Source organism: Anguilla anguilla, chromosome 3 (assembly GCF_013347855.1).
Source record: "Anguilla anguilla isolate fAngAng1 chromosome 3, fAngAng1.pri, whole genome shotgun sequence".
Lineage (NCBI taxonomy): Eukaryota > Metazoa > Chordata > Actinopteri > Anguilliformes > Anguillidae > Anguilla > Anguilla anguilla.
Genome location: NC_049203.1, coordinates 12,772,065 through 12,798,467, shown reverse-complemented (window position 1 = coordinate 12,798,467; position 26,403 = coordinate 12,772,065). Strand labels below are relative to the sequence as shown.

The window sequence follows — 26,403 nt, the reverse complement described above, 5'->3', positions numbered from 1 at the left end:
CCAGTCAGGAGACATGGAAAAAAATATACAAGAAAGCTATAGGCTTGGGCCCTCAAAAAATATACAAGAAAGCTATAGGCTTGGGCCCTCAAAAAATATACAAGAAAGCTATAGGCTTGGGCCTTCAAAAAATATACAAGAAAGCTATAGGCTTGGGCCCTCACCTCCCACCCACCCCCCCCAACTCCAAATCTTAAACCTGCACTCCAGTAAGATACGTCCCTACCTTCTGTGTCGCTGGCCTGTGGGTGCGACGCAGTCGGCAAGATACGACTTCACTGCGCCCATAAACCCTGCGTCGCTCCCGCCTTGTACACAGTCGCTGCCTTTGTCTCCTCTGTGCTCGGCTGGCGTGACTGTTTGCCCTCCAGGCGCTGTTCAGCGGGGCTACGAGCTAACGGCTGCTGCGTATCGCACCGCGCGGCAGGGGGTCCCGGTCATCCAGGTCTGACTCTCAGGGATCATAACGTCACTCTGATGGCACGCTAGCACAAGACATTAACCCCCTGGCGGTGGTGTTGTCCATCCCTGAGTGTGTGTGTGTGTGTGTGTGTGTGGGCGTCTGTGGAAGGAACAGAATTCTGTCTGAGGTGTGCATGTGAGTGTGCGTGTCTGTCTGTGTGTGTGTGTGTGTGTGCGTGTGCGGTGTGGGTCTGATTGAGTGTGCAGAAGGAGCCTGGGAATCAGACTTATCACCGGCCAGGGGCATTTTTGCCTTTATTGGCCCATTTTTTTTCCTCTGTGCCATTGCGGTTGAGAGGAGGCTGTAGGTATGCTTCCTGTGAAGGCATTCATGGGCTTGGATGTCCGGCTGTTTTCTGCACATCTCAATGCGGTTGAAGCCAGCGGCGGCCTGTGAAATTATTTCACTTTATTATGGTACATAATCATCTTCAGAAGATGGAGTCTGTGTGCGGGCTCCGTAGGACTCATTACTATTGGTCAGCTGACTACAATTGGTCAGATTACTATTGGTCAGATTTCTTTATGTCCCAGGCTTATAGTCTTCACTATAAGCCTGGTGAAATCGTAAACGTGCATATTTAACTAGACAGGAAAGCACACCTTCAGCTAACTTAAGTAAATAACCTAAGCCTGTACTGCGCGTGTTGAGCGCAAAACATTGGAGCTCCCATTGAAGTGAACGGGGAATATCAGACTTTTGAAGGCGAAATAAAACTTGCCTGATGGTGTTTTGAAACTCTATTAACGATCGCTACATTTCATATGAGAAGCAGCGGCACTCGCGGGGATTGCGGTGGGAACTTCTCGACCTGGTGGGCATAGCAGCTGTTTATGAACAGAAAACCGCAGAGCACTCTCACGGGGAGCTGCGTGGAAGCTGTGAGATCCGATGCATGCATTTCCAAATTGCGCTTCAGAACTGTGAATCCAGCAGAGATCACTTGAGTGTATTTAGCGGTGCAGAGTCGAAAATATGCGGTTTTTGCAGGGACTGGGGGATCGGCGGGGATTCCTTTAGTCTAGATGTGATTGGCGATCAAACACGATAGGTCTGCCGAAATTCATGCGGCTCAAACGCAGTACGGGGGTTACAAATGAACCGCTGCCATTCTGTTTGAAGTGTGTTTTTTAAGTGTGTTTTGATGACTTCGTCAGGGTGCTACAGGAGAGTGTGCGTGTGTGTGTGTGCACATGCGTGTATTTGTGAGTGCGTGCATGTTTATGCAGTGCGCGTTCTTGCGTGTGTGTCCATGTGTGCCAGCGTGTGTGTGTGTGTGAGGAGTATGTGTGTGTGTGTGTGTGTGCATGTGCATGTGCATGTGTGTGTGAGGAGTGTGTGTGTGTTTGTGTGTGTGTATGCGAGGAGTGTGTGTGTGTGTTTATGTGTGTGTATGTGAGGAGTGTGTGTGTGTTCATATGTGTGTATGTGAGGAGTGTGTGTGTTTATGTGTGTGTATGTGAGGAGTGTGTATGTGTGTGTGCGTGTGTGTATGTATGTGAGGAGTTTGTGTGTATGTGTGTGTGTGTGTGAGAAGTGTGTGTGTATGCATGTGTGTATGTGAGGAGTGTGTGTGTGTTTATGTGTGTGTATGTGAGGAGTGTGTGTGAGTTTCAGAGCTTTTCCGCAGTGGCTCTCACCCCTCCCCTGAGATGCTGAGTCAGAGGCAGGGAGAAAGATGCGTCTCTTCCCCCATCATTAGATTTTCCCTGCATGCAGTGGGCTGACTCTGCCAGCGTATGAGTCTGTATGTGGGAGCGTGATTGATTGGACAAAGCCTTTATTGTTCAACTTTTGCAATATGACCAACCAAACACTTTCCTGAGGTTTGGAGTTTCACAGATTTATGCGTATTGCTGACTTTCCTGAAGATTAAGTTATGCCTCAAATTAAAGAATGTGTGGGTGAATAATGAACATAAAGATGTAACCTGTGTGTATGTGTGTGTGTGTGTGTGTGAGAGAGAGAGAGAGAGAGAGAGAGAGTGAGCCAGAGAGCAAATATGTGTCCAGTAATGTTGTCTCGCGCCCAATCACATGACAACGCAGAACCGAACGTGCAAGAACCCAGGAAGATTCCACCGTACCCTAGGGGCAGCTGTTTCTCGTTCTTCGTCTGACTGGCCGTCGTCTGTAGCTGGCGAAGCGTTGACCCGCAGAACCTGGGAGAGCACGGGTGCTCCGTGATAACCATCTCTGCCTTCGCCGCCTCGTTCCTGGAGATGCTGATGATGATGATGGTCGTTGGATGGGAGACGGATGTCACCACGGAATCTAACGCAATCTGCCATAAAGCGTTTCAGAACTTCGCGGGTTCCCGTCACAACAGAAGACAATGGCTGCATGGTCTGTTTGGACAACAAGGGAGCCTGTTGGAAAGAGACAGATGGCCACTGACACTGTTGAAGGCTCTTTGTACCCGAGGCTGGCATGTCACACTCTAGCAGTTGCTGCAGTGATGAAATCAGGGCTGCTTATATCTGGTTCAGATCCCTGGTGCGGGTGGATGCTTTGAACAGCTTGGCTGTTCTCTCTTTAATGGTGTCGAGTCTGGCATCGTGTCCACCGAGACTTCGCTGGTCACCGTTCTGCTGATTCTGGAGCTCGCTGAGCTCTGTCGCTCTGTCCCTTTATACCACAGCGTCTCTTTTACGTTCTCTTTCTCTCCCTTTCTTCCCCTTCCCTCTCAGTCTCCTCTCCACCCCCTCCCCCTTCCGACTCTTGCCGTCTTGCTTTCTCTCCCTTTATCTCCCTCCTCCTCCTCCTCCCACTCTTTCTCTCCTTCACAAACTCTCTGACTCACATCCTGTTCAGGGGCAGCAGCCTCTGCCGTCTCTTTTCTCCCGCTCTTCCTCACTCCCACCTGGGGAGGATGAGGAGCTGTGGGCTCAGCTCAGGAGGAGGAGAAAGGAGTCGGAGGGGTGTAGTCAGTTCTGTAGTCACACACGCTTCACATGCATGTACACGCACACGCACACACACAAGTGTACGAACATGAACACATACACATGAACGGACATACACATACACATGCACACACACACACGCATACATGTACGAACATACACACACTCACATGTATGAACAGACACACACACACACACGTACAAACATACAGTCATGTACGAACATACACAGTACATACTTGCACACATATCAACAAACATACACACACAAGCACACATACACACACACACACACACACACGCACACGCACAGACATCGCCGGATTTCAGAGCTGCCCCAGTTGAAGAACAGAGCCATCACTTCATACCGCAGTGGCCGTCTGTGAGGGGAGGGGCGTGCGCTCAGCCATCAGAGAGCGACTGCTGACAGAGGACGCCATCGGGCTGCCGAGCAGCTCGGCGTTCCTGTCCTCCTCTTTCAGAGCGAGGAGAAACACCTGCAGACCGATCGCTCGCGGCAGCACCTGCTGCTGCTCCGTCTGCTGCTCAGCTGGGCCCACACGGTTACCTGCCATTCATACAGACCCTGGCCCGGGCTCCATCAACACTCGTCCTTACATTCCGCTTTAACAAAAACCTTTTCTTTGTAAGGTTTTTTTTAAGGCTTTTCCTTGTAAGTTTCAGGTTGGCGATGTCCTTTTGGCGATTGCTGAAATTGCCAAAGCCGGTTTGTGTAGGAAAAAAAAATATTGTAAGTCAAAGTAAAGGACAAATGCTGTTTGAGTTCAGACCTGCGTGTGCAATGACTAAAGTAAGCTGCGTGCTTGCTCAAGGCAGTAAACCACCTGTGATGACCCGTGGGTCTGCTGAGTGTCTTTGCAAAAGGACGGTGAGAGTGGAGGTGGGACAGTGAGCACGTACGCCTCTGAAAACCCGCTGAAAGTTGTGTGCTGCATTGTTGCATAATGCAGCGCACTGAGCGCCAGCCTGGAGGAGCCGGTCGTGAGGCTCAGCGAGCTCTGACTCAGAGCTCGTCAGCGCGCTGCTGATGTCACTGCGTCTAACTCGTGCGTTCAACGAGGTGGAGGAGCACGTCGGCTCATTCCGTTACAGGGACCCGGTGATCCCGCCTTTCAGTCCCCCCGGAGGAAACGGCGGTTTCTAATTGGCTGCCTCCGGGAAGGAGGGAGAAATTGTGGCCGTACGATTGGGTGGTTTTTGAAACGTGCGTCTTGGGAGTTGCTTTTCTGTGGCTGAGGTGTGTGACCCTGCTTTTGTGTGTGTGTGTGTGTGTGTGGTGTGCGAATGTTCGTACGTGTGTGGGTGTGTATGTGTACATGTGTGTGTGTGCATGTGTGCGTACCTGTGGTGTGTGTGCGTACGTGTGTGCATGTGTGTGTGTGTGTGTGTGTGGTAGTACTGGCCTGCGGCAACACTCCTTGCATTACCCTGCTCCATGGGTCCAGACCACACACATCTGCTGTTAATACTGCCTGCAGGAGAACACCTGTAAGGTGTGTATGTGTTTTAAGCAGCAGGCTGGGTTAAACAGGAGGCTGTTACACTGTGCTCCCTCAAACAGCTGCCTTGTCTGGAGTCAGTCCAACTGTCTGTCCAGTCCAACATCATCACTTCTTCTCATTTCATAGACCTGAGCTGCAGAGTGTCTGTCTCCTTGTTGTGCTGTAGAGCTGCTAATCACATGACTGCTTCCCTCTGGGAGAGCCAGACTGCAGCTGGGTGGTGACACTATCTTATTGTGCACACACACACACACACACACATACACACACACACACACACACACACACACACACACACACACGCACACACACACACACACACATATACACACACTTACACACACACACACACACACACACATATACACACACACATACACACATACTCATTTTTCACTTTCAATCATTGAGCAAACATACACACCAACTTACACATGCCATACACAACATGGATTACACACACACACACACACACACACACACACACACACACCCCTAAGTACAATGGCTCTCCTGACACATGCTCTCATGTATCACCACACATGCATGACGCAGTAATTTAGTCATTTAACCAGTCTGGCAAACACTTGTTCTTTTATGTTGAGCCACTCTATTAAACATTGTTTTTTTTGACGTCATTCATTGGCTCAGCAGTGACCTGACTTGTGGGGACTTGCTTACTGATGTCATGCCTTACACACCCTGTGACCAGTTTTCACTGATTCACATTTGTGTGTATTTTGAACATATGCATTGATGCCTTCCTCTGTGCACAGCAGATCCACCTTCAGGACATATTTGCATAACCAGCCAGGGTCTGTACGCAAACATGACAAAACAAATGCCAACTAGGAAATGATGTAAGCAGTGGGCCGAAGAGACAAATCGCTCAAACCTAATTGCTTGAGGAAAATTGCAAAACCTTGCGCGTAATCCACAGCTGCTCATAGGGGAACGTTTCCTGGTGCATCCAAAGTATTTTACGAGGAAACAAAGCAGACAGGTTCTTGGGTTTTCCGGGGACTAAGAAAACTGCGCGCAAATAGACAGAGATGGCAGATATCAGGCTTTGGAAGAATTTGCAAGTGTTTCCTCTGGATTTGCAAAGTTAGATCCCCCCTCTCCAAAGAGACGCCAGGAACACCCCCTCACGGAGCTGTAAGACGCATGTGAAGGAGGCGCGTAGCGATGTAAAGGTTAGATTATCTCTGCTCTTATAATCCTCCTCTCGTATCCAGAGTGTGCTCCAGTCATGAATAAGAGATGAGGTCTTGGCACGATAAGTGTATTGGAAATCCTGAGGTGCCAACTGACTGCTTAGGAGAAGAGCTTCATCTGAGGCAGGATGTGCTTGCGTGTGCGGCCAAATGTGGGAAGGGCACCACTCAGCGTGATTAGCTGTGTGTGTCAGTGATTTACCGATTAATTCTGAAACGGCTCAGTCCTTGGCAAATTTCTAACCTTTCAGGAAGCTGTCAGTGGCCCCTGTCTCTAAAGAGCTGGCCTCCCCAGTTCCTTTGGGCTGACGGGAGGTTTCGCTGGTATCATGAGTCTGGGCCAGAGTTTGTTTTCTGATTTAAAGTGGTGCAGAAACTCAAACACACACACACACACACACACACACACACACACATGCGTGGCATGAGGGTTCTTCCTCCTGCCTCATTGTCCTCTGTCTTTCTTTCGCAGAAGAGTGTGAAAGAGGGCCTGCTTCTCAAACAGACCAGCTCCTTCCAAAGGTGGAAGAGAAGGTACTTCAAACTGCGTGGCCGGACCTTGTACTACGCCAAAGACTCCAAGGTATTGGACAGGTTCTGCCAGCCGATCGGCTTGTTTATAAAACCCAGATCAGATGCATATTTAAAATACTCTAATTCTTTAGATGCTGGAAAAATTAGTCCTGGAAGATGACTTTTTAAATAATTTTTAAAGGAAACGTTACTAACTACACATGACTTGCAGTTGTATGCACAAACTTATGTTCTAAATATTCATGAAAACAGCTGTTCTCTTTCAAAATTGTCAGTGTTCTGCCAAGATTTTCCCGGAGTTTTCAGGGTTTATAAAAATTAAAATATATAATAAAAATATATATATATATATTTTTTTTCACGTCTGTTATTTTGCAGTATGGCTTATCTTTCCTCTGCTGCTTCTCATAACATATTCTAGCGTGTATTTGCCCTTCCTGTTCATTGTGAAATTGTGTTTTGTTGTGAAATTGTGGGGCTGACTTTGTCTCTGTGTGCGTTGCAGTCTTTGATATTTGATGAAGTGGACCTGTCAGACGCCAGTGTGGCAGAGACCAGTACCAAGAACATCAACAACAGCTTCACGGTAACAGTTTTTCACAGAAACCGTCAGAATTGTAGCTGTAGTCTATGTTATAGTCAAATAAAATGGGTAGATATATTATGACCTCTCTACCACAGCCAGGCTTTAACTCTCTTCCTCTCTCCTCTGTCCCTTTCTTTCTCTCTTTCTTTCTCTCAGGTCATCACTCCTTTCCGGAAGCTGATGCTGTGTGCGGAAAGCAGGAAGGAGATGGAGGACTGGATCAGCGCCCTGAAGTCGGTCCAAAAGTGGGAGACCTATGAGGTGCGAGATCTGACCCCCCCGATCTCTGACCCGTGTCGTCAGTCATGCCCCGCCCCTCCCCGTGACTGACGGTTCGCCCCACGTGACCCCCCGTCTCTGTCCACACAGGCCAGTCTGTTCAACATGGAGCACTTCTCCGGAATGCACAACTGGTACGCCTGCTCCCACGCCCGGCCCACCTTCTGCAACGTGTGCCGCGAGGCGCTGTCCGGGGTTACATCGCACGGACTGTCCTGCGAAGGTAACTCCCCCCCCCCCGTCCCTCCCCCCCTTCCCCCGCCGCCCCCGCCGACCCCTCGTCCCGACAACCTCTGAGAGATTGTCCAGCTGCTCCATGTGTATCCGTGCCTGAGCTAGCACCAGAGTACAGTTGCCACACCTTGGGAGTGGCTCTAGCCATAGCAGGGATAGGCCATGCTAGGGATGTGCCAGCTTAGACACTGCTCAGATTACCTGAGGCTGGTTCCTGTAAGTGTGACAGATATGACACACTTCCTCTTGCCCTTCAGGCTTTCCGCTGTGGCTCAGTGTGTGTTGGAGTCTCCTCCTTCACCTTGGACCCACCTTCACTCAGTTGATGCAATCGGTTAGAAAAATCTTTTACATTTCGAAAGGGAGTGGACTTATTCTGTTCTCTCTCCTGCCATCCCCTGTCTCTGTCTGTCTGTCTGTCTGTCCATACCCAAGTGTGCAAGTTCAAGGCACACAAGCGCTGTGCCGTGAGGTCCACCAACAGCTGCAAGTGGACCACGCTGGCATCCATCGGCAACGACGTCATCGAGGACGAAGAGGGGGTGAGTGGCCCGGGAATGGGAATCTGGGACAGGCCGCTGTTCAGAGAAACCTCTCTGAAGATTCATTCAGCCTATATTTCGCAGTTGCACTCTGAGGAACCTTACAGCCTTCAAAAAATCAGGCCAGGGGCACGAGGTTCCCCATGGGTCCAATTTAGGAGGCTGATGAGTTCCCTTCGGTAAGGGAAGGGGGTGGAGGGGCGGGGTGTGCGTCTCTCTCTTTCGGGAGCCAGGCTTTCGGCTATGCAGTGGCCTGTGTCAGGACAGCTCCCTCAGGATGGGCTTCAATGATGAGCCTGGAATGAAACCAGTGTAGATTCTGCAGGGCAGCCAGCTGGGTCAGAGAATCATTAGCTTCATTATGAACTTAAAACTCTTCCTTATGCCAGTAAAAAGATAGTAGTTCTGACAAATTTAAGAAAAAAATGTTAATATTTTAATATATAAAAAGAAAAAAATATATATGTAACTGGTTTCATTTAATTGCAAAGTTTAGTCACGCCTCCAATAGAATAATGTGAATGTGAATAATGAATGCAAAGGTTTAGTATTGATGGTAGTTCAGAAAACAACCCTTGGTACGTACTGAGCTGGTTGGTTTCTGGAATGTAATTTGTGTGTGTATGTTCATGCGTGTGTGTGTGTCTGTGTGTGTGTGTGTGTGTGTGTGTGTGTGTCTGTGTGTTTGGTCTTATGTGTTTGTGTGTTTGTGTGTTTCTGCAGTTTTCCATGCCCCACCAGTGGCTGGAGGGGAACCTCCCTGTGAGCGCTAAGTGTGTGGTGTGTGACCGTAACTGCGGCAGCGTGAGGAGACTGCAGGACTGGCGATGTCTGTGGTGCAAGGCCATTGTGAGTTTATCTCTCTCTCTCTCTCTCTCTCTCGCTCTATCATAATTTATTTGTGCAGTGTTGCTGGTGCAATAAGACCTTTCATTTCAGTGAGAAAGTGGTGCACATTTTACCTCCATTTGACAGCTGAGCACCGATTGAGTTAAAGTATAGCTGGCTGTCTCCTCTGTATGGATCACATTCTCAGACATCTCCAGGAACCAATGAAATCAGTCACAGGAGAGAGATGTGGAACCGTGATGTCACAATATACACTTTGTGTTTTATTTTTAAATATTGTACTGAGGAAAAAATAATAAATGTGTGTGTGTGTGTGTGTGTGTGTGTGTGTGTGTGTGTGTGTGTGTGTGCAGGTCCACAGCAGCTGTAAGGAGCACATGGGAAAGATCTGCCCTCTGGGCCAGTGCAGGGTGTCCATCATCCCTCCCACGACTCTCAACAGCATTGATTCTGATGGTGAGCGTTACCACAGCAACACTCTACTTGCTCCTGTTCTGTCGCCACAGTCTGACCTTTATCTTTGAGTGACCGGAGAATAAGTTTGGGTTGTACTTACAGGTACTCAAGTTTAGTTTTTTTCCAAGCATTTGTGATAGTTTATGTAGGGTGTTTTCATTGCTAATATGATTTTATATATACCATCTGTCATACAGTATATTTATACAGCTTTTTATCATCATTCAGTCTTTGTTCTTTTGGATTTCGAGCTTGAGTTCATTATATTATATTTTGCTTGTTAGCACCAGAGTTCCAAAGTTAAATGTTTTCCACACCTCTGGCTGTTTCTCCAGGATTCTGGAAGGCCACCAGCCCGTCCTGCTCCAGTCCGCTGCTGGTTCTGGTCAACTCCAAAAGCGGGGACAACCAGGGGGTGAAGTTCCTCCGCAGGTTCAAGCAGCTGCTCAACCCGGCGCAGGTGTTTGACCTGATGAACGGCGGCCCGCAGCTGGGGTTAGTCCAGAGGCCTCTGGAGCTTCATTCCTTACCTTACCTTCCTCACAACCCCCGCAAGGCCGTTCACTACGGCTGAGTCTGACTGGGCAAAACTCTGAGAAAACCGGCACTCACATTCCAACACCAAACATCCTGAAACTGAGTTTCAGTCCTTACCATATCCAAGTTCTAAAAATATGGTTAACACAGGCTGCCACATGTCCACACATTGAATATAAGCTGCTGGGATTGTTCACTTGGCTAGTTTGCTTCAATGTTTGTCGCCTATGCATCAATAAATCACAGACAATTATCTCAATTTTATTAACCTTGACTCTACTCAGGATGGCTCTTTGCTTTCTTGGATGCAACATCTTAGACCTGCATCTTTTAATTTATAAATCAGGGTAGAAGGTCTGAGATGAAAGAAGATTAAAGAGGGATTTCTCAATTTTTTGCGGTGCGGATCAGGGTTTTTTTGTTAAAGTAGCCTTCTTAAAGCTGCAATGTTTTTTTCGATTGAAAAGTTAGCCAGCTGTTTATGTCACGTCTTGGTTCTTATTTGACTGAGGACACCTTGAAGGAGATAAGAGATAACTTAAATGGGCCTCCCCTCCTCCTCCCCTCCTCTCCTCCAATTCCTCCCACCCCAAAACCCCCCACTCCCACCCTGCTGCAGTCTGAGGCTCTTCCAGAAGTTTGAGACGTTCCGGATTCTGGTGTGTGGGGGGGACGGCAGCGTCGGCTGGGTCCTGTCTGAACTGGACAAACTGGGACTGCACAAGCAGGTAGGAGAGAGCGGATCTGCTGTAATAGCCAATATCATTTAGTCCCTGCCATTATTCCAGCTGGCCTGTAATGTATGCAGTGTATTGTCAATCAAAGGCCTGAGTTCAGTGCACATTAACACCATTTTGATTTATCGTTATACAGTCTGCAAGTAATAGCATTTGTTTTTCTTTACAAACATAGTTTGTCAAGTTTGACAATCACCTGTATTGGTTTGCCAAAATTTAAACACTTCCATTTATTTGCATGTCAAATGTAAGGACAAATGTTCTTTTAATTCTGACCATAGTTTCCTATTGTAACCCATACAGTGTTTGTATTGTATTGTTGACACAACTTAAACATTCAAGGAGCCAACAGCATTATTAAAATTCCTTATCATCAGTCAGCTATATGATATAATAAATAATAGATAATATTGTATTTTAATACATATTGTAATGTACACCGTTTGAAAGTGAAAGAAAAATTTTATTTAATTTTAAGGCATAATCGTATGTTAATCAATCTTGTGTGGTGTCTGTGTGTCTATCTGTGGGTATGGCAGTGCCAGCTTGGGGTGCTGCCCCTGGGAACAGGAAATGACCTCGCCCGGGTGTTGGGCTGGGGCGGGCTCTGTGACGATGACGCCCAGCTCATGCAGATTCTGGAGAAGCTGGAGAGAGCCACCACCAAGATGCTGGACAGGTGGGCGGGGCCTGCGCAGGACTGGCAGAGGGGATAGGGACCGAATGAACCAATCACAGATCAGCCATAGGGATCAGTAATAATAATAGTAATTATAATAACTATTATAATAATAATAGATTTTATTCACATAGTGGCTTTTAAGTGCAGTAAACGTAATTATCATTGGAATGATATTATTATACCAAAAATTGACCAAAAAAACAGCTCAAATGTGCAGCAGTGGCGTTCGGAGTAGGTGAAAGGGAAGAGGTTGGCTTTTGTGACAGGGCTTGAAGGCTTAAATGCATTTGTCATATTTAGTGAAGCTTTGTCTCGCACACACTGGAGTCAGCTATGTGGGATGGTGAAATTTCACTGAAATATTACTCAACCAGTCACTCAACTAATACGTGATCTTCCTGCATCACCCGTGTGCGGTACGTTTGTTTACTGCTTTTCGTTTGCTCGTAATGCTCGAGATTACTTGGGTATAAATGGCCTCAATCCTGCGTTCTGTTTATGCTCTACCTCTCCATTTTGTCTACTCCAGCTGATGGGTCTGCCATTTTCAGCATGCTGTAGAAAGACCTTTTAAAGACCTTTTACAGATAATTTGCTCACTTTTGAGGTTTCCAGCTCTGTGACCCCTGACTGAGCAACATACAAACTTTTGACTTTGGGGGGGGGGGGGGGGGGGGTCCTGGTTCTGAGTTGGTATGTGCTGCTCAGTAGAACATACATGTGTACAGCTGGAGATACTGTCCACAAGATCAAATGACTATAAAAAAAACAGTCCAAAACAAAAGAAGAGATCTACAAAACCATCACATATTTAAGGCAAAGGCAAATTCCAACGAAATCATCCAGCTTGTCTCCTCTAGAGACTTAGCTACTGTCTCAGATGTTTCACTTGTCTGTCAATCAAAATAGAATGCCTAAAATGTAAATGGAGATGTCTTGCAAACAAAGGGAACTAATAGTATGCTGTTACAACAGCACAGTTCCCCCAATGCACAGAAAAAAACATGAACAGCCTTACAAAAACATTGTTTTCTCAACAATACACCCACCCCCACCCCCAAGGCTGTTGGTTGCATCACCCAGAGGGGTGTGTGCACATGACTTAAGAGTCTTTCTTCATAAACCTGACTTTCTGTTTTTGGACATTTTTTCTCTCAGTGTTTTTGCGTCAGTTCTCACAATTCTGTCATCACTGATCGCTTCCTCTCATGTTCTGTGCGTGTGTGTGTGTGTGTGTGTGTGTGTGTGCATGTGTGTGCTCCTCAGGTGGAGTGTGATGACTTATGAAGTGCCCACCAAGCACGCCCCCCCAATAGTGAAGGAGGACGAGACGCTGGACTCCACCCTCCAGGTACATTCCTTTCCAAACCGTAACACCGTCATCATCAAGTGTCGCTTCCAGACCGCTTTCACTCAATGCTGGGAATTGTGCACTAGATGAACTCCTTTAATAAAGATGACTGCAGTTGTATAGCACCTTTCACAGTCACTAAGTGCTTTACAGTGATGGGGAAAACTCACAACAGCCACCCTCAACGTGCAGTGATTGTTGCACCTGAATGATGCACTTTAGCCATTTGTGCATCAGAATACTTTCCATACATCAGCTGTATATAAGTATTCCTCATATCCAACTTAGTGCTCTGAAGAGGTCTTCGTAGATGGTGTAATTGTCTGATATCCAACTGAAATGCTCCGGAGTTCGTGATTGGTGGTTGACTGGTGCCGTTGACTCCACCCAGGCCCAGATGAGCCTCTATGCTGACTCTGTGGCGTCCCACCTGACTAAGATCCTGGACTCGGACAAACACAGCGATGTCATCTCCTCTGCCAAGTGAGTGCATGTTCCGTGCTCAGTCCAGCACCTGTGTGGTGGACTACATTCATCCTGCTCTGGGTTGTCCCCCATGTCCTTCACTGCCACGAAACATATGGAATCAAGTTCCTGATCTGTCTTATGATTAAGCCAAGAATGTTTTTTATTTCTATTTTGTTATGTAAAGTAAACTTTTTTTAATGGTTTATTGTTATCAAATAGTTGTACCTGTTTCATGTTATATAAACACACAATATGTTTTTGGCATATGTCAGCATTTAACTTATCTACTTCTACTCTATGGTAGGCCAATACCAATTGAAATCCTCTGAAAATAGAAACACAAACATTGTCCCATGATGCAATGCTCTGACATTCTGCTGAGCTTTGAGGACAAATGTGGAAACAAGGAACAGATGCAACACTGAACGTTAATGAGACAGACACCAAAATATATAAGTTCACAAGGAGCAGTTAACTCTCATACTGTAGAGAGCGGGTGACCTATTGTTTTCTGAATACATATTAATGTTATACTTTATACTCGGTATTCAAGTATAAATGAAATCTCATGTAAACTCTGCTGAAAGAAATTCAGGTATGCAGCTGGAAATTCTATTGCACATCAGCCCAGCATCAAGCACAATCCAAGCAGATGTCCTTATGGGCGGCAGTGTAAAATGATGGTTAGGGAACTCGGCTTGAGGTTGCGGGTTCAATGCCCAGGTAGGGCACTGCCATTGTAGCCCTGAGCAAGCTACTCAACCTGCAATGCTTCAGTAAATATCCAGCTGCACAATGGATTGAATGTATTGTGTAAGAAAGTATGTTGTGCTGAATGGCGTAGTGTAAATATAATGCGGGTGAAGGGGCGAGGAGCGCAGTGTGTGTTTTAGCACAGTGCTTATTCAGTGGGCAGTAGCAGGTGCCCTTGGAGGAGCGTGGTTCTGAAAATGGCTGCCGGGAGGACAGAGTTGGATAGCCCTGTGGTGCGGTGTATTCTCCGTGCATGCATGCATTAATTAATACCCTGTTGTTCTGTTTAGATTTGGCCTTGTCTCTGATTCATTGTATTGCCTGTTATTACTGCCTCATTTCAGTTTTGAATTCTATTTGTTTCTCTTCTCTCTTTTGATAATTATTATTATTATTATCATTATTATGTGATGTAGTGAGGTGGGTGGGGTTGATTATTATTATTATTATTAGCATTATTAGCATTATTAGCATTTTTAGCATTATTATGTGATATAGTGTTATAGTGCTTGTTATTTCAGGTTCCTGTGTGGGATGGTGATAGTGAGGTGGGTGTGCTTGTTATTTCAGGTTCCTGTGTGGGACAGTGAATGACTTTGTGTCGGAGGTGGGCAAAGCGTACGAGAGAGCCACAGAGAACAGGGAGGAGGCGGACGCCATGGCCAAGAAGGTGAGCTTGTGTAACGCCGAGCGCTGCGAGCTCGGCAGCTGCCCGCCCCGGCTTGTGTAACGGTGTTGTGCAACGCGTTGTGTAACATGCTGACTGGGCGCTGATGGCCAGGAGGGTTGTGGGTAGAGTGGACCTAAGTTCGTGCGAATTTTGGGGTTTTTAAAAAAAATGTATTTTCTCTCTATTAAAGTAATACAGTGAAGAGTATTCTTAGCTCACACATACGGTAACAGTTATACTTTTTAAAATCTTATATAATAACTGATAAAAGGTAATCCAGAAGTGCTATAATAAAGGTCCCGCATTTTTGGCGGAGTGATTTCTTTGTTAAAAGATATTAGCGAGCACGTTAGCGGTCCACCGCAGAGCATGCATCGCCCCCTGCAGAAGCAATAAGAGTAGAGATTAGTTCCCTCAGCAGGCGATCCTTGGGCTTGAGCTCTTGAGTAAACCTTAGCTCTCGTTCTGCGGGGAAAGCTGGCGGAGGCTGTGGCCCTATCCCTGCAGACCTACCCCCTATTACATCTGGTGAAGAGTGCCGCATGTTGACTTCACAGTGAGTCCTCTGGACTGAGTGCTGTGTGTGTGTGTGTGTGTGTGTGTGTGTTTCCTCACCCAGTGTGCTCTGCTGAACGATAAGCTGGACTCCCTGGTCAAAGCCCTGAACGAGGAGAGCGACTCCGGCATTAGGCCCGTCCGGGGCGACGGGGGCGACTCCGAATCTCCCGAGGTCCCCCAGCCCTTCAAGTCCAAAGAGCAGCTGATGCTGCGGGCCAACAGCCTGAAGAAGGCCCTGCGCCAGATCATCGAGCAGGCCGAGAAAGGTAGGGTCCCGGACCCGTCTGGCCCCGCCCTGCCCCCGGCCAGCCCCCTCCCTGCCCCCACCCTGCCCCCGCCCTGCCCCAGCCCCCACCCTGCCCCTGCCGTGTTCCCACACTGCCCCCACCCTGCCCCTGCCTAGCCCCCACCCTGCCCCCTCCCTGTCCCCGCCCTGCCCCAGCCCCCACCCTGTCCCCGCCCTGCCCCTGCTGTGCCCCCACCTTGCCCCCACCCAGCTCCCCACCCTGCCCCTGCCTCTGCCCCCCACCCTGCCCCCAGCTGGGCCTGGCTCTGGCACCTCACAACACTACGTTCCACCATTTTACCTCTTTTCTTTCTTTTTTATTGTCATATTCATAATAACACTTGTATTGTTGGGTGGAATAAACAAATGACAGTTGCAAAAATGACCACAATAAAACAATAATGACTCTCACCCATTGTCTGCAGAGCTGCTATTATAATATTTATTGCCAACAAATTCTAACCAAGTGATGAATAGTTATACACACAAATGTTGTTATGAATACAGTAGCATTAGACCATGCTGTTAATGTGTTTACTCTGGTTTGGCATAATACTTCTGCGGACTATCATAATAATGATTTAGCCAAATAGGCTTCTGTGGAATCCCAGGCTAGTCAACGCTTTAACACGAGCTTCTGCGTAGCAATAATTTGCACAAACCAAAACGTTCCTTTGCAACTTTGTCTTTCATCTGCCGTTGCTTGCCATCTCTGCCTCGTTTCTGCGATCAGTGGTGGACGAGCAGAACCGGCACTCGCAGGTGCAGCGAATGCCCTCTTCCTCCTCCATAAAACGGGAGAACAGCGAGGAGCTGAAGGAGGCCGACCCACGTGAGTGACCCCTGCGCGAACGCAAACAGAAACCGCCTAAAACCCGTAACCTCTCAGATTTACCGCAGGCTTTATGATTTAAAGACTGCTTCTTCTCTCGCAGCCACTTGATAAAAAGAACAAACTGAAATCAAGCTGAAAAGGTTCTGATCGGCCGGCAAATAGACTCTGATTGGCTATGCTTTCAATACAATTGCGCTTGTTAGCTGAACTGGCTCAAGGAGGTTGAGCCACATGAGAGAAATTGGCTCTGCACTAACTGCATTTTTGAGTGAAAGAGCTTATGTTTTCATTTCTAAATAAAAATAGCTAAATTTAATTTCTGTCAAGAATCCCTTCATTTAAAAAATCTGGTAATAGACTGAAAAAATTGCAAGTGGTTGGTTTGTTATATTTTTTTAACCAGTAATTCTATTGAAGAGAATGAGAATACCAGCATCTCATTGTATTAAATGTACCCAGACAAATGTAATTGCGCATCAGTGTTTCAACCTGGAAAGGTCTTCATTAGATTAGAGTTATATTCATTACATGAGACAGTACTCTCCACAGTCTACTCCTTGCCCCTGACCCTTGTTGTATATGACCATGCTGTGCCGTTACCCATAATTCCTTCATGTTGTCTTTTCTCGTGACGTACAGGCCGGGGAACAGTGAGCCCCACCTCCTCCTCCATTGTCCTGGAGAAATCAGAGAGCTTCAGCTCCATAGTCTTCAGTGAGGATTCTGTGTAAGACTCCCCATCATTGTTCTGATGCTCAGAACCATTCGGCTGAATGGCATTGTGTTGGGCAGATCCCCCTGATTACCGTTGCTTTGTCAGTCACTGATTAGTGTGGGCCTCTCAGAAGACTCAAAATACCTTTATTGGTTTAGGTCAGTGATGAGGCATCCTGAGCTCCACCCATTTCAGGGTTCATGAAGCCTCAGTTGTTCGCTGCAAGAGGCACAAATCTTCACCTATGACTTTGCTTCGTCATGGTTCCTTATCAGAACTGACTGTGTCAGTGCTGGTCAGTGCACTGGCCGTAGGACCAGAGCATGATTCAGCGTTCTCATAAAAAACACAAGCGACTGATTCTAAACAAAGTCACAGATCAACCGCAAACTGACTGTTGCTTTTTCACAGTTCCCGTCCCTCAGCATCCACACTCACACCCAATATTTAAACAATCTTGCAGGTTGCATTGTAAATATGTTGAACATTGTCCACAGTGCCACTTCCTTCTCTCACACATTCCGCATGCACTCATTTGCAGTCTTCCACAGCAATCGCCCTTGTCTGATAAAGCCGAAATGCCAAAATATGAAACTGAACTCCACCCTGGCTACATTTGCAAATGGAAATTAAGTGTCCTCCAGACGAAACATTCCCCCACTGGTATTGAGGTGCAAATAAAAGAATACAAACGTGTGCCAGCACGTCTGCGTTAAATATGCCGTTGATGCGTTCCTCGACACATTCACTTGTGATATTTTTTGTGGCAGGTGAAGGCTCGCATTTACACGACCCTGTATTATCTCTACCTACAGACAGTGCTCAGAGAAATGTGTTATGAACAACTACTTTGGGATCGGACTGGACGCAAAAATCTCCCTGGAGTTCAACAACAAGAGAGACGAGAACCCCAAGAAGTGCAGGTACTTCCTGTCTGTGACTCACAGACTTCCTTTGGCTTTGTATTACGAGAAAATGTGTGAAAGCTGCTGTAAGGTGCCTTATACTGTTCTGTCATTGCTCTCAACTCAGCCCAGCTGTGTATCTTGTGTATCAGAGCACTAATGTATCTAAATTTAGCAGATGTATAGCCTTCTTGGTTGGCTGTGAGTAATAAAGTATTTGTTGCAGCGACATGCAAATTACCGGGATTCAGTCCGCATTTGTCCTGAAGCCAAAATGCTAGTGTAACGTTCTTTACGAACACAATTAGGCAGGTTTATTTTTGTGACTTCTGAACATGCCAAAATGTATCTCGGAAGAATTAAACTCTTAAGACGTTCTTCTGTTTAATTGTGAATCAGGGTTAAGGACAAGCGCTGAAGCTTTGCTGTCACAGATGGGCAATACAAGCAAGATAATATGAATCTGAATAAATCCCTTAGTGAATTTGATGAATATGACACAGCAAGAATTATATGATACCGTACTGGGAATGTCTGGCAGGAAGCAAGGAAAAAATTGGTGATAAAATGAGGCTGGCTCTAAAATGAGGCTGAGTGTTGTAAGAGTGGATATTTTTTATTTAAAGGGAAAAGTCTAGTCAGACCAATTGGCGAAGAAACGCTGTGCGACATTTTCTTTCATTCTAGATTGATCGTATAACCCCTTTTAAAAGGTGAAAATAAAATGGTGAAGATAAAGGGAAATTTGCCTGGAGAAAGCAATCCTCAAATCCTCAAGGCTGGAATGGAGTACAAATAGCTCCCACGTTGTCATGACACCGTCATTGAGTCTTGAACAAGGTCCTGTTAGTTGTGTTGCCATGCCAATGCGGGGGTTGCTTAAATTAAATTTAAGTCAAAATACATATATTTTAAAACGCGCTTGTGATGTGAGCGGTGACATAACCTTTTTGCCGGCTGTGGTGTTGTGTCCGTGAATAATCCTGCATTTTTGCTGGTTGCAGTATGGTGTCAGTGAATGGTACTATGTGTTTGTTGATTTGCTAACTGCGGATGAGAGTTCCATCTGTCTGCCATTTTCTTTTGGTGATGCCACAAGCGTGTCAGCCTGGGATCGGACTTGGGTCAAATGGTTTTTGAAACAGTTTAACTGTTTAGGTGCTGGGAGAACTTGGTAAATAGTCCTGGAGATCTCTGAGGAGTTTCAAGAAAACAAGTTACTAACAAAAGCATAAAATCATATAGAAAAAATAATTTCGTAGAATATTTTGTCAAACTGTGTGAAAACAGTGATATAGTCTTTTAAAAGTGTTACTAATCTGCTGGTAATTTAGTGGTGGTTAAAGGGTATCATTAACCAAAGCATTAGATCCAGGTCCGCCAGGGATGCAGATTAGAGTTTGCTGATTGGTGGACTTCTGTGCTCCACAGCAGTCGCACTAAGAACATGATGTGGTACGGAGTGCTGGGGACCAAGGAGCTGGTCCAGAAGACCTATAAAAACCTGGAGCAGAGGGTGCAGCTGGAGGTACAGTATGCCCTAAAGCCAAGTGCACACGCACTTGTGTGTTCATGTGTTCTCCTTAGCCTCGCTTGGCTTAAGACTAAGTAGAACCTGATTCTGACTGTACGTTTGGGTCCCTATGCACATGTTTGTTTACAGGGGTTAACTATACATAGCAGGGTTCCCCTAATCTGGCCCTAAAAAAACTGCAAGGGTGTTATTGTGTCCTCCTTAACATCAGCAACCATTTCAGATCCCAGAAAGCAGCCAAGGTGAGTTTGCTTGTGCAATCAACTGCTTTAATTGGTCAATTGAGTGTTCAGTAACAACAGAGACCGACAGGGAGATCCACAGGCCCAGGGTTGGATGCCCCTGATGCAGAGGGAATGTTTTAATGATTTCATCTTTTAATTTGTGTTTCCCCACTGAGATTTATTCCGGGCTGCAGCGTGTTATAATTGTTGTCTAATTTCATTTAATGCACCTAGTTGGTTCACAGCTGAGAAGATGCTGTCTAATCACCACTTGCAGTTCTGTCGGTTGCTTTTGCTAGCAAGTGTGAATGCGAGCTGCTGCATTTAACATCACCCTGAAGACTCACGGCAACAAAATGTGTTGGGTTTTTTTTAATGAGCAATAAGTACTTGTACTTGCAGTACTCTCCATGAGTTGCTGAAATTCATAAATCTACCATGGTCAAAATATGGACAGAGGAACCCTGATTCAGCACTCTTGATACTTGAACTCAAAAATGCTAGTTTTTACTTAAAGGTTCCCCTGGTTGTTAAGCTACTTCAAGTGTTGTCCTGTTATTGGGCTACCCATGATACATCTGTTTAAATGAGCAGGCATTATTTGTTATTCATTAGCTTAGTAGTCATGCTCATTTAGGGCAACTTGTCATCATTTTTCCATGCATTTCCCCCACATTTAACCAAAATATTTTACCCAGAAAATTTGCCTTTTCTTGCTTGAAATATTTAGCTCAGTATACCAAACATTTAGTAATTGTGTCTTTCATTTAAGAAAATTGTATGTGAAAATTTTTCTCATTTATTTTAGTTGTTGGTTAGACATGATTCATGGAATTTTCAGTGGACTAAATACCCAAAGTCTAGTACATACACCTTGGTGCTGAGCAGTATATGTGTACCTCATAACTCCGGGCCCCTCCACTACACTCCTTCATGCTTTTTCTTGCGAGGTCCAGTATTTTATCTTTACATAATTTAGGGCTTCCTCAGGTCTTGGAATCTGCTTTTCATAAACTCAATCTTGAGTCTTCTTCAAGACTTGGAATCTGCTTTTCAGGAACTCAGTCTTGGGTGTTCCCCAAGACATGATGGAACCTGTTTTTCAGGTGCTCAATCTTGGTTCTTTCTCAAGACATGGAACCTGTTGCTAGAAACTTAATATTGGGGCTTGCACCCAGCCCTGGGTGAGGAGCTAGGGGCCTCAAAATGCTAAATGGACTTCCCTTAAATACAGTCCTGAGTAAGCCTTTCACACCTCTTTATGTGAAAAAAATGCAAGTTACAAGCCCACCTCCCAAACCATCATATTATATGGTCACCCTGTGCCACATCTGTCATAAAGCCATGAGAATAATATATGTGTGTGTGTGTGTGTGCGCGCGCATGTGTGTGTGTGTGTGTGTGTGTGCATGTGTTTGTGTGTGTGTGTGTGTGTATGCGTGCGTGCGTGCGTGTGCATGTCTTCACAGTGCGATGGTGTGCCGATGTCCCTGCCCAGCCTCCAAGGCCTGGCTGTTCTCAACATCCCCAGCTACGCCGGGGGCATAAACTTCTGGGGCGGAACCAAGGAAGACAACGTAAGTCAGACGAACCCGTGAACCTTTTATTCCTAGATAGATCTGACAGTTGTGCCACACCATACTGTACTATATCCTAAACTGACGTCCCAGGTGCAGTTAACCTTTACATTAGCAATGGAACCGCTTCATACCTTGTTCCAGAAACTATATTTAGTCCCTGCTTTTGGCTAGATACTAAGCAGACCTTACTGGAGTTGGTGGAACTAGCAATATTATAGCAATATTATAGATGTCATAATCCCTAGTGGGGTGAAAGGTGGTGACGATTCTAGGGGCCCACAGCTTGGAGGGCCCAGAGCTAAAAAAAAAAAATAATTTAGTTTTATTAAAAAGGGGGGGGGGCAGAATTCCTAGCTATGCCCCTGCTACACCTCATGTCACAGTGAAAACACAATTGGCTTAATTTTGACTGGAGAACATAAATGTATTTTAATGTAAGGGTTTTACTAAAGGTTTATACATATGTACATTCTTGCAAAAAAATCTTTTATCTCAGGTGGGCTTAAATGCTACAAACAATAAAAATCTCTTCCGATGTTCCAGTTAAGCCCACTGTGCTCATGTTGAGCCCAGTCAGGAAGGATGCATTAAAATCTAAGTTAACTATGCTTTCACAAGCATAGTTAACTTAGAAGCGAACATCATAAACAACAGAGTGTTTTCTTTTCAGATATGAGATTCATAAAATATAAAATTGTAAAAGCTTATCTCCTTATTCAAAAGACCCTAACTAGAAACCTCTCTGCATTAACTGAGCAGTTTGAAGTGAACAGGAAATCACTGACAATCATGTATAGTCAAGAAAAACTTAATGCCGACCCTTATGAATGCTTACCACAACAATGGCAAACTTGCCAATTTGATACTTGATTAAGCAGATCAAGTGATTACGCCAGCAATTTTATGTGATGAAAATTGTCTGCAGGAAATAATTGCAAAATTTTGTCATTTAAATAGTAGAACTTGCTTGCTGAATACTCATTTATTTTTGCTAAATTATTAGAAGTGCAAGTCATACTCAATTATTGTATGCTGCTAGTGACTTCAAGCTCAGATAAATGAGAATGTTTGTTTTATGTGTAATCTGCAATCATGCACAGATATCAAGACATCTCTTAATTTCACATTAAAATGAAAATGTATGAAAAATGTAATCTTCTAAAGATCCCTTCCACAGCACAGCTTCCCCCGATGAGATTAAAAGTCATTCAGTGCCCAGACTGCCCACCATGAGATTAAAATCTTAATAGAAACCAGCTTTAAGAAATGAAATAAAATCTAGAGAGAAGAAGGAGCAAAGATAAGGTGCAAAGGAACTTGAAATGAAACTAAAATGTAATTGACCATAACAACTTACTGATGGAAATGAGGCAAATAAAAAAATGCAGGCCTAATTTTTTTACTGTGGAGTTGTTAGTGTTGTTGTTCAAACTGATTTCAAGTAGCGTGTTCTTTTCTCAAAGTAATGATAACAAGATCATCAAAATTCATTAAAATAAAAAACTGAAATAACTTGGATGAGTGTCCAACCACCTTATAATAGCAATCCTAAATTTGCTGCTGTATTACATTGCGGGTATTTAGCAATGCAGGTTAGGTTTGTTGCTCAAGGATACAACAACAGTGTCCTTCCTGGGAATCGAACTTTAAATACCACACTGCCACCTCATATGTAACCAACTGGGAATTAGCCCCTACCTAAACTGAAGTGACTCACATGATTTCCAACATAAATTATTCAGTTTCGTAAGTTCCCTCTACTGGGTAGCACATTTCTAACTAAGACTTGAAAATGAGCACCAAGAAAATTTTTGGTCAGGGGATGAATGTACAAATAATTCATGCCGGTAGATTATTTTCTCTATGTTTCTTGTTTCTCTGTGTGCAGACTTTATTCCATTCTTCATGAGTATAAAAAAAACCATTCATCGAGAAATCCCACCTGTAATTGCTACCCAAGTATTAACTAATTTTCAAAATCATGTCATAAAATGTATCTTTCATTTGTACTTGTATTTGTCTGCAAGTACTGTGACACCATACGGTATTTTTTTAAATCAAAGCTTTGGATGGCCTAAATAGGTCCACTTATTTAACATGGCTAGGTTGAGCATTATTACATCATCATGGCTTCAAGGACTTGAATATTGAGCGAACGCAGAGAGACCGACTCCTACGTGTACCACAGGACCAGCCGGTGCGCTGGACACTCCTACACCCTACTCATTCACCCCTGCCAGGCTTTTATTAGCAAGGACAACCAAGGATAAACCGAATGATGTGATGCTTAAAGGACACCCTCCCCAAGCAGGAGTTTGCAGACACTCAGATCACATGACTCTAATCCACAAACACTCAGATCACATGACTCTAATCCACAAACACTCAGATCACATGACCTTAATCCACAAACACTCAGATCACATGACTCTAATCCACAAACACTCAGATCACATGACTCTAATCCACAAACACTCAGATCACATGACCCTAATCCACAAACACTCAGATCACATGACTCTAATCCACGCAGCTTTTGAATGCAGTGCTCTCAGGGTCTGTGGGTTCGGTCTGTGCATGCGAGTGCTTTACAGTGGCCCTTTGTCTCCCAGAATTTTGGGGCGCCCTCTTTTGACGACAAGAAGCTGGAGGTGGTGGCGGTGTTCGGCAGCATGCAGATGGCGATGTCACGTGTCATCAACCTGCAGCACCACCGCATCGCGCAGGTCAGAAACACACCTCACACACGCATGCACGTATAAACACACGCATGCACAAACACATGCACACAGACATACACGCATGCTGATACACACACAAATATACACATATACACAAAATACTCATATGTACACGTATGTGCTCAAATTCAGCATTTCCTTACTCAACCTTGTCTCCTGTGCCCGTGTTTCACAGTGTCGGCAGGTGAAGATCACCATCCTAGGAGAGGAGGGTGTGCCTGTGCAGGTAGACGGCGAGGCCTGGATCCAGCCGCCGGGAATGGTCAAGATCGTCCACAAGAACCGGGCCCAGATGCTCACCAGAGACCGGGTCAGTACTGAGCATGCTCAGATCAGCGCAGGCGAAACGGGGGAATGGGTACAGAGAGACAGGGGATCCCAGCAGGTGCTGTCTGTATGGACAGATTGAGTATAGCCACATAGTATGTCACAAAGCTATTGTAATGATTTAGGAATGTAATACTGCTTACTATGTCACAGCCGTGTTGGGTGAACATTGGTATTCTCTACATCAGTGCTAAACAAGGGCCGATCTGTTTCAGGTGTTTGTGCCAACTTCTGCTCTTAAATATTTTATTTGCTCAGTCATATCTTGATCTGACACTTGTATAAGCACCAGCTACAACTGCGTACTGCAGGTGTACCCTAAAGATTTTACTGTGCTCAAGGACTGCAGTGAACCAGCATATTTTATAGAGCTGTCATAAAACTAAAACTGAGGGTTGGAACAAAACTGATTGGTTGGAACAAAAACCAGCACACAGACCGGCTCTGCAGGACAGGAGGCCCATTGAAACCAATATATTTTAATTGTCGTACATTTTCCCTGCGTTTATAATAATGGATTACATTTATGTAATTATCATTTAATCTTATGATATCAAACGGGTTTACGCAGAAAAGGGTGGAGGACTACCAAGGTGCAGCACACACACACACACACCAGCCATTTTGTGCCAGAACACTGAGCACTCGCCAATTGAGAGGGAGTGTCCGACGCAGCCGATTGGTCCCTGTTTCACGCGAGCCGCGCCTGTTTCGCCCGCAGGCGTTCGAGAGCACGCTGAAGTCATGGGAGGACAAGAGGAAGTGCGACGGCTACCGCTCCTCCCGGCCCCGCCTCAACTCCCAGCAGTCCATGGAGTACCTGACGGAGGAAGAGTGCGCCCAGGTGCAGCAGCTGGGCCTGGTGGCCGACACACTCATCAGCAGGTACCAGTACCTGGGGTCTCTCACCTGACCCCACCCTAAGGCCAACGTGAGCCTTAACACCAGAACTATTGCACAGTCAAACTGGCTGACAAGACAAAATGTGTGTTATTTATGAAAATCTGATCTGTAGTGCACCTGCAGGGCTATGATGCCATTGGTTGGCATTAACACGGATCACATAAAGGTGGGTTATTGCTGACTTGTAGATCTTGCTGTTGTGTGCAGGATCAGGGAGGCAGCGAAGACACACAAGGTGGTGGAGCAGGAGCTGGCCCATGCAGTCAATGCCAGCGCCCTGGTCCTGAGTGAGGCCTTCCCCAGCAAGCCCTCCAGCCCCGAGGTGTGCTTTTTCAGACTACATTACCCAGAAACCCCACTGACAATTATGAACAGTATATTTTCCCCTGTAGATCCATGGTCATTTATAAAGTAGACATTGGTTTATTCTGTTTTTTATTTTTGCTAAACATTAATTAGCCATGTCATCAGATTGCTTTCGGCTAATTGCAATTCAAGTTATTTATTCTAACCATTATCACCGTGACTTCTGGTTGAACAGCCATTTACGGGAGCTGCCGCCTGAGAAATGCGGTTTTGCTTGGTTCGCCAGTTGGATAAATATGTTAGCTTTAGGGTTTTGTTTTTTGTTTTTTTGTTTAACATGTCAAAAGGAATGCCAGATTTTGTGATGCCAAACCACAGCCATTTTTACCGGTAGGCCCAGCGTTGGGTGGCAACCCTGGCGTTGGTCTGGTGCGCTCTGGTTCCCACAGACATGAGCAGCCTCGTGCAGATGGGAGTGTGAATCTACGTCCTGTTTCTGTAAAGGAGTGTGTTAGCATTATACACCTGTGAGCTTTCCCTCCCTCCCTCCCTCCCTCCCTCCGTACGTCCTCCTCCGCTCCGCTCCGCTCCTGACGTCCTCCCACTCTCCCCGCTCAGTTCTGACTTTTTGTCGGGAGCGGCAGAAGTGGTGGCTGGGTTCACGCGGTTTGCGCGGTGTTGCTTAGCTGCGAGGGCCGCGCAC

At 45.7% G+C, this 26,403-nt stretch overlaps 1 protein-coding gene across 6 annotated transcripts in view; it reads left to right on the top strand.

Annotated features, from left to right (window-relative positions):
- Positions 1-26,403, top strand: part of si:dkey-172j4.3 (diacylglycerol kinase delta) — a 68,903-nt gene that overhangs the window by 38,082 nt on the left and 4,418 nt on the right. For 5 of the 6 annotated variants that reach the window (XM_035408783.1, XM_035408782.1, XM_035408784.1 and 2 more), the window contains 23 exons: positions 6,581-6,691; positions 7,148-7,228; positions 7,385-7,489; positions 7,598-7,730; positions 8,177-8,283; positions 9,007-9,132; positions 9,486-9,588; positions 9,924-10,083; positions 10,745-10,853; positions 11,402-11,541; positions 12,811-12,895; positions 13,287-13,378; positions 14,687-14,786; positions 15,406-15,610; positions 16,364-16,462; positions 17,105-17,192; positions 17,996-18,103; positions 19,517-19,613; positions 21,313-21,420; positions 24,036-24,149; positions 24,340-24,474; positions 25,213-25,376; positions 25,602-25,716. In XM_035408783.1, coding sequence (XP_035264674.1) covers positions 6,581-6,691; positions 7,148-7,228; positions 7,385-7,489; positions 7,598-7,730; positions 8,177-8,283; positions 9,007-9,132; positions 9,486-9,588; positions 9,924-10,083; positions 10,745-10,853; positions 11,402-11,541; positions 12,811-12,895; positions 13,287-13,378; positions 14,687-14,786; positions 15,406-15,610; positions 16,364-16,462; positions 17,105-17,192; positions 17,996-18,103; positions 19,517-19,613; positions 21,313-21,420; positions 24,036-24,149; positions 24,340-24,474; positions 25,213-25,376; positions 25,602-25,716 — 2,685 coding nt within the window. Of the gene's footprint in view, positions 1-6,068; positions 6,088-6,580; positions 6,692-7,147; positions 7,229-7,384; positions 7,490-7,597; positions 7,731-8,176; positions 8,284-9,006; positions 9,133-9,485; positions 9,589-9,923; positions 10,084-10,744; positions 10,854-11,401; positions 11,542-12,810; positions 12,896-13,286; positions 13,379-14,686; positions 14,787-15,405; positions 15,611-16,363; positions 16,463-17,104; positions 17,193-17,995; positions 18,104-19,516; positions 19,614-21,312; positions 21,421-24,035; positions 24,150-24,339; positions 24,475-25,212; positions 25,377-25,601; positions 25,717-26,403 lie in introns of those variants that run through there. The other variant, XM_035408787.1, reaches the window with a different exon arrangement.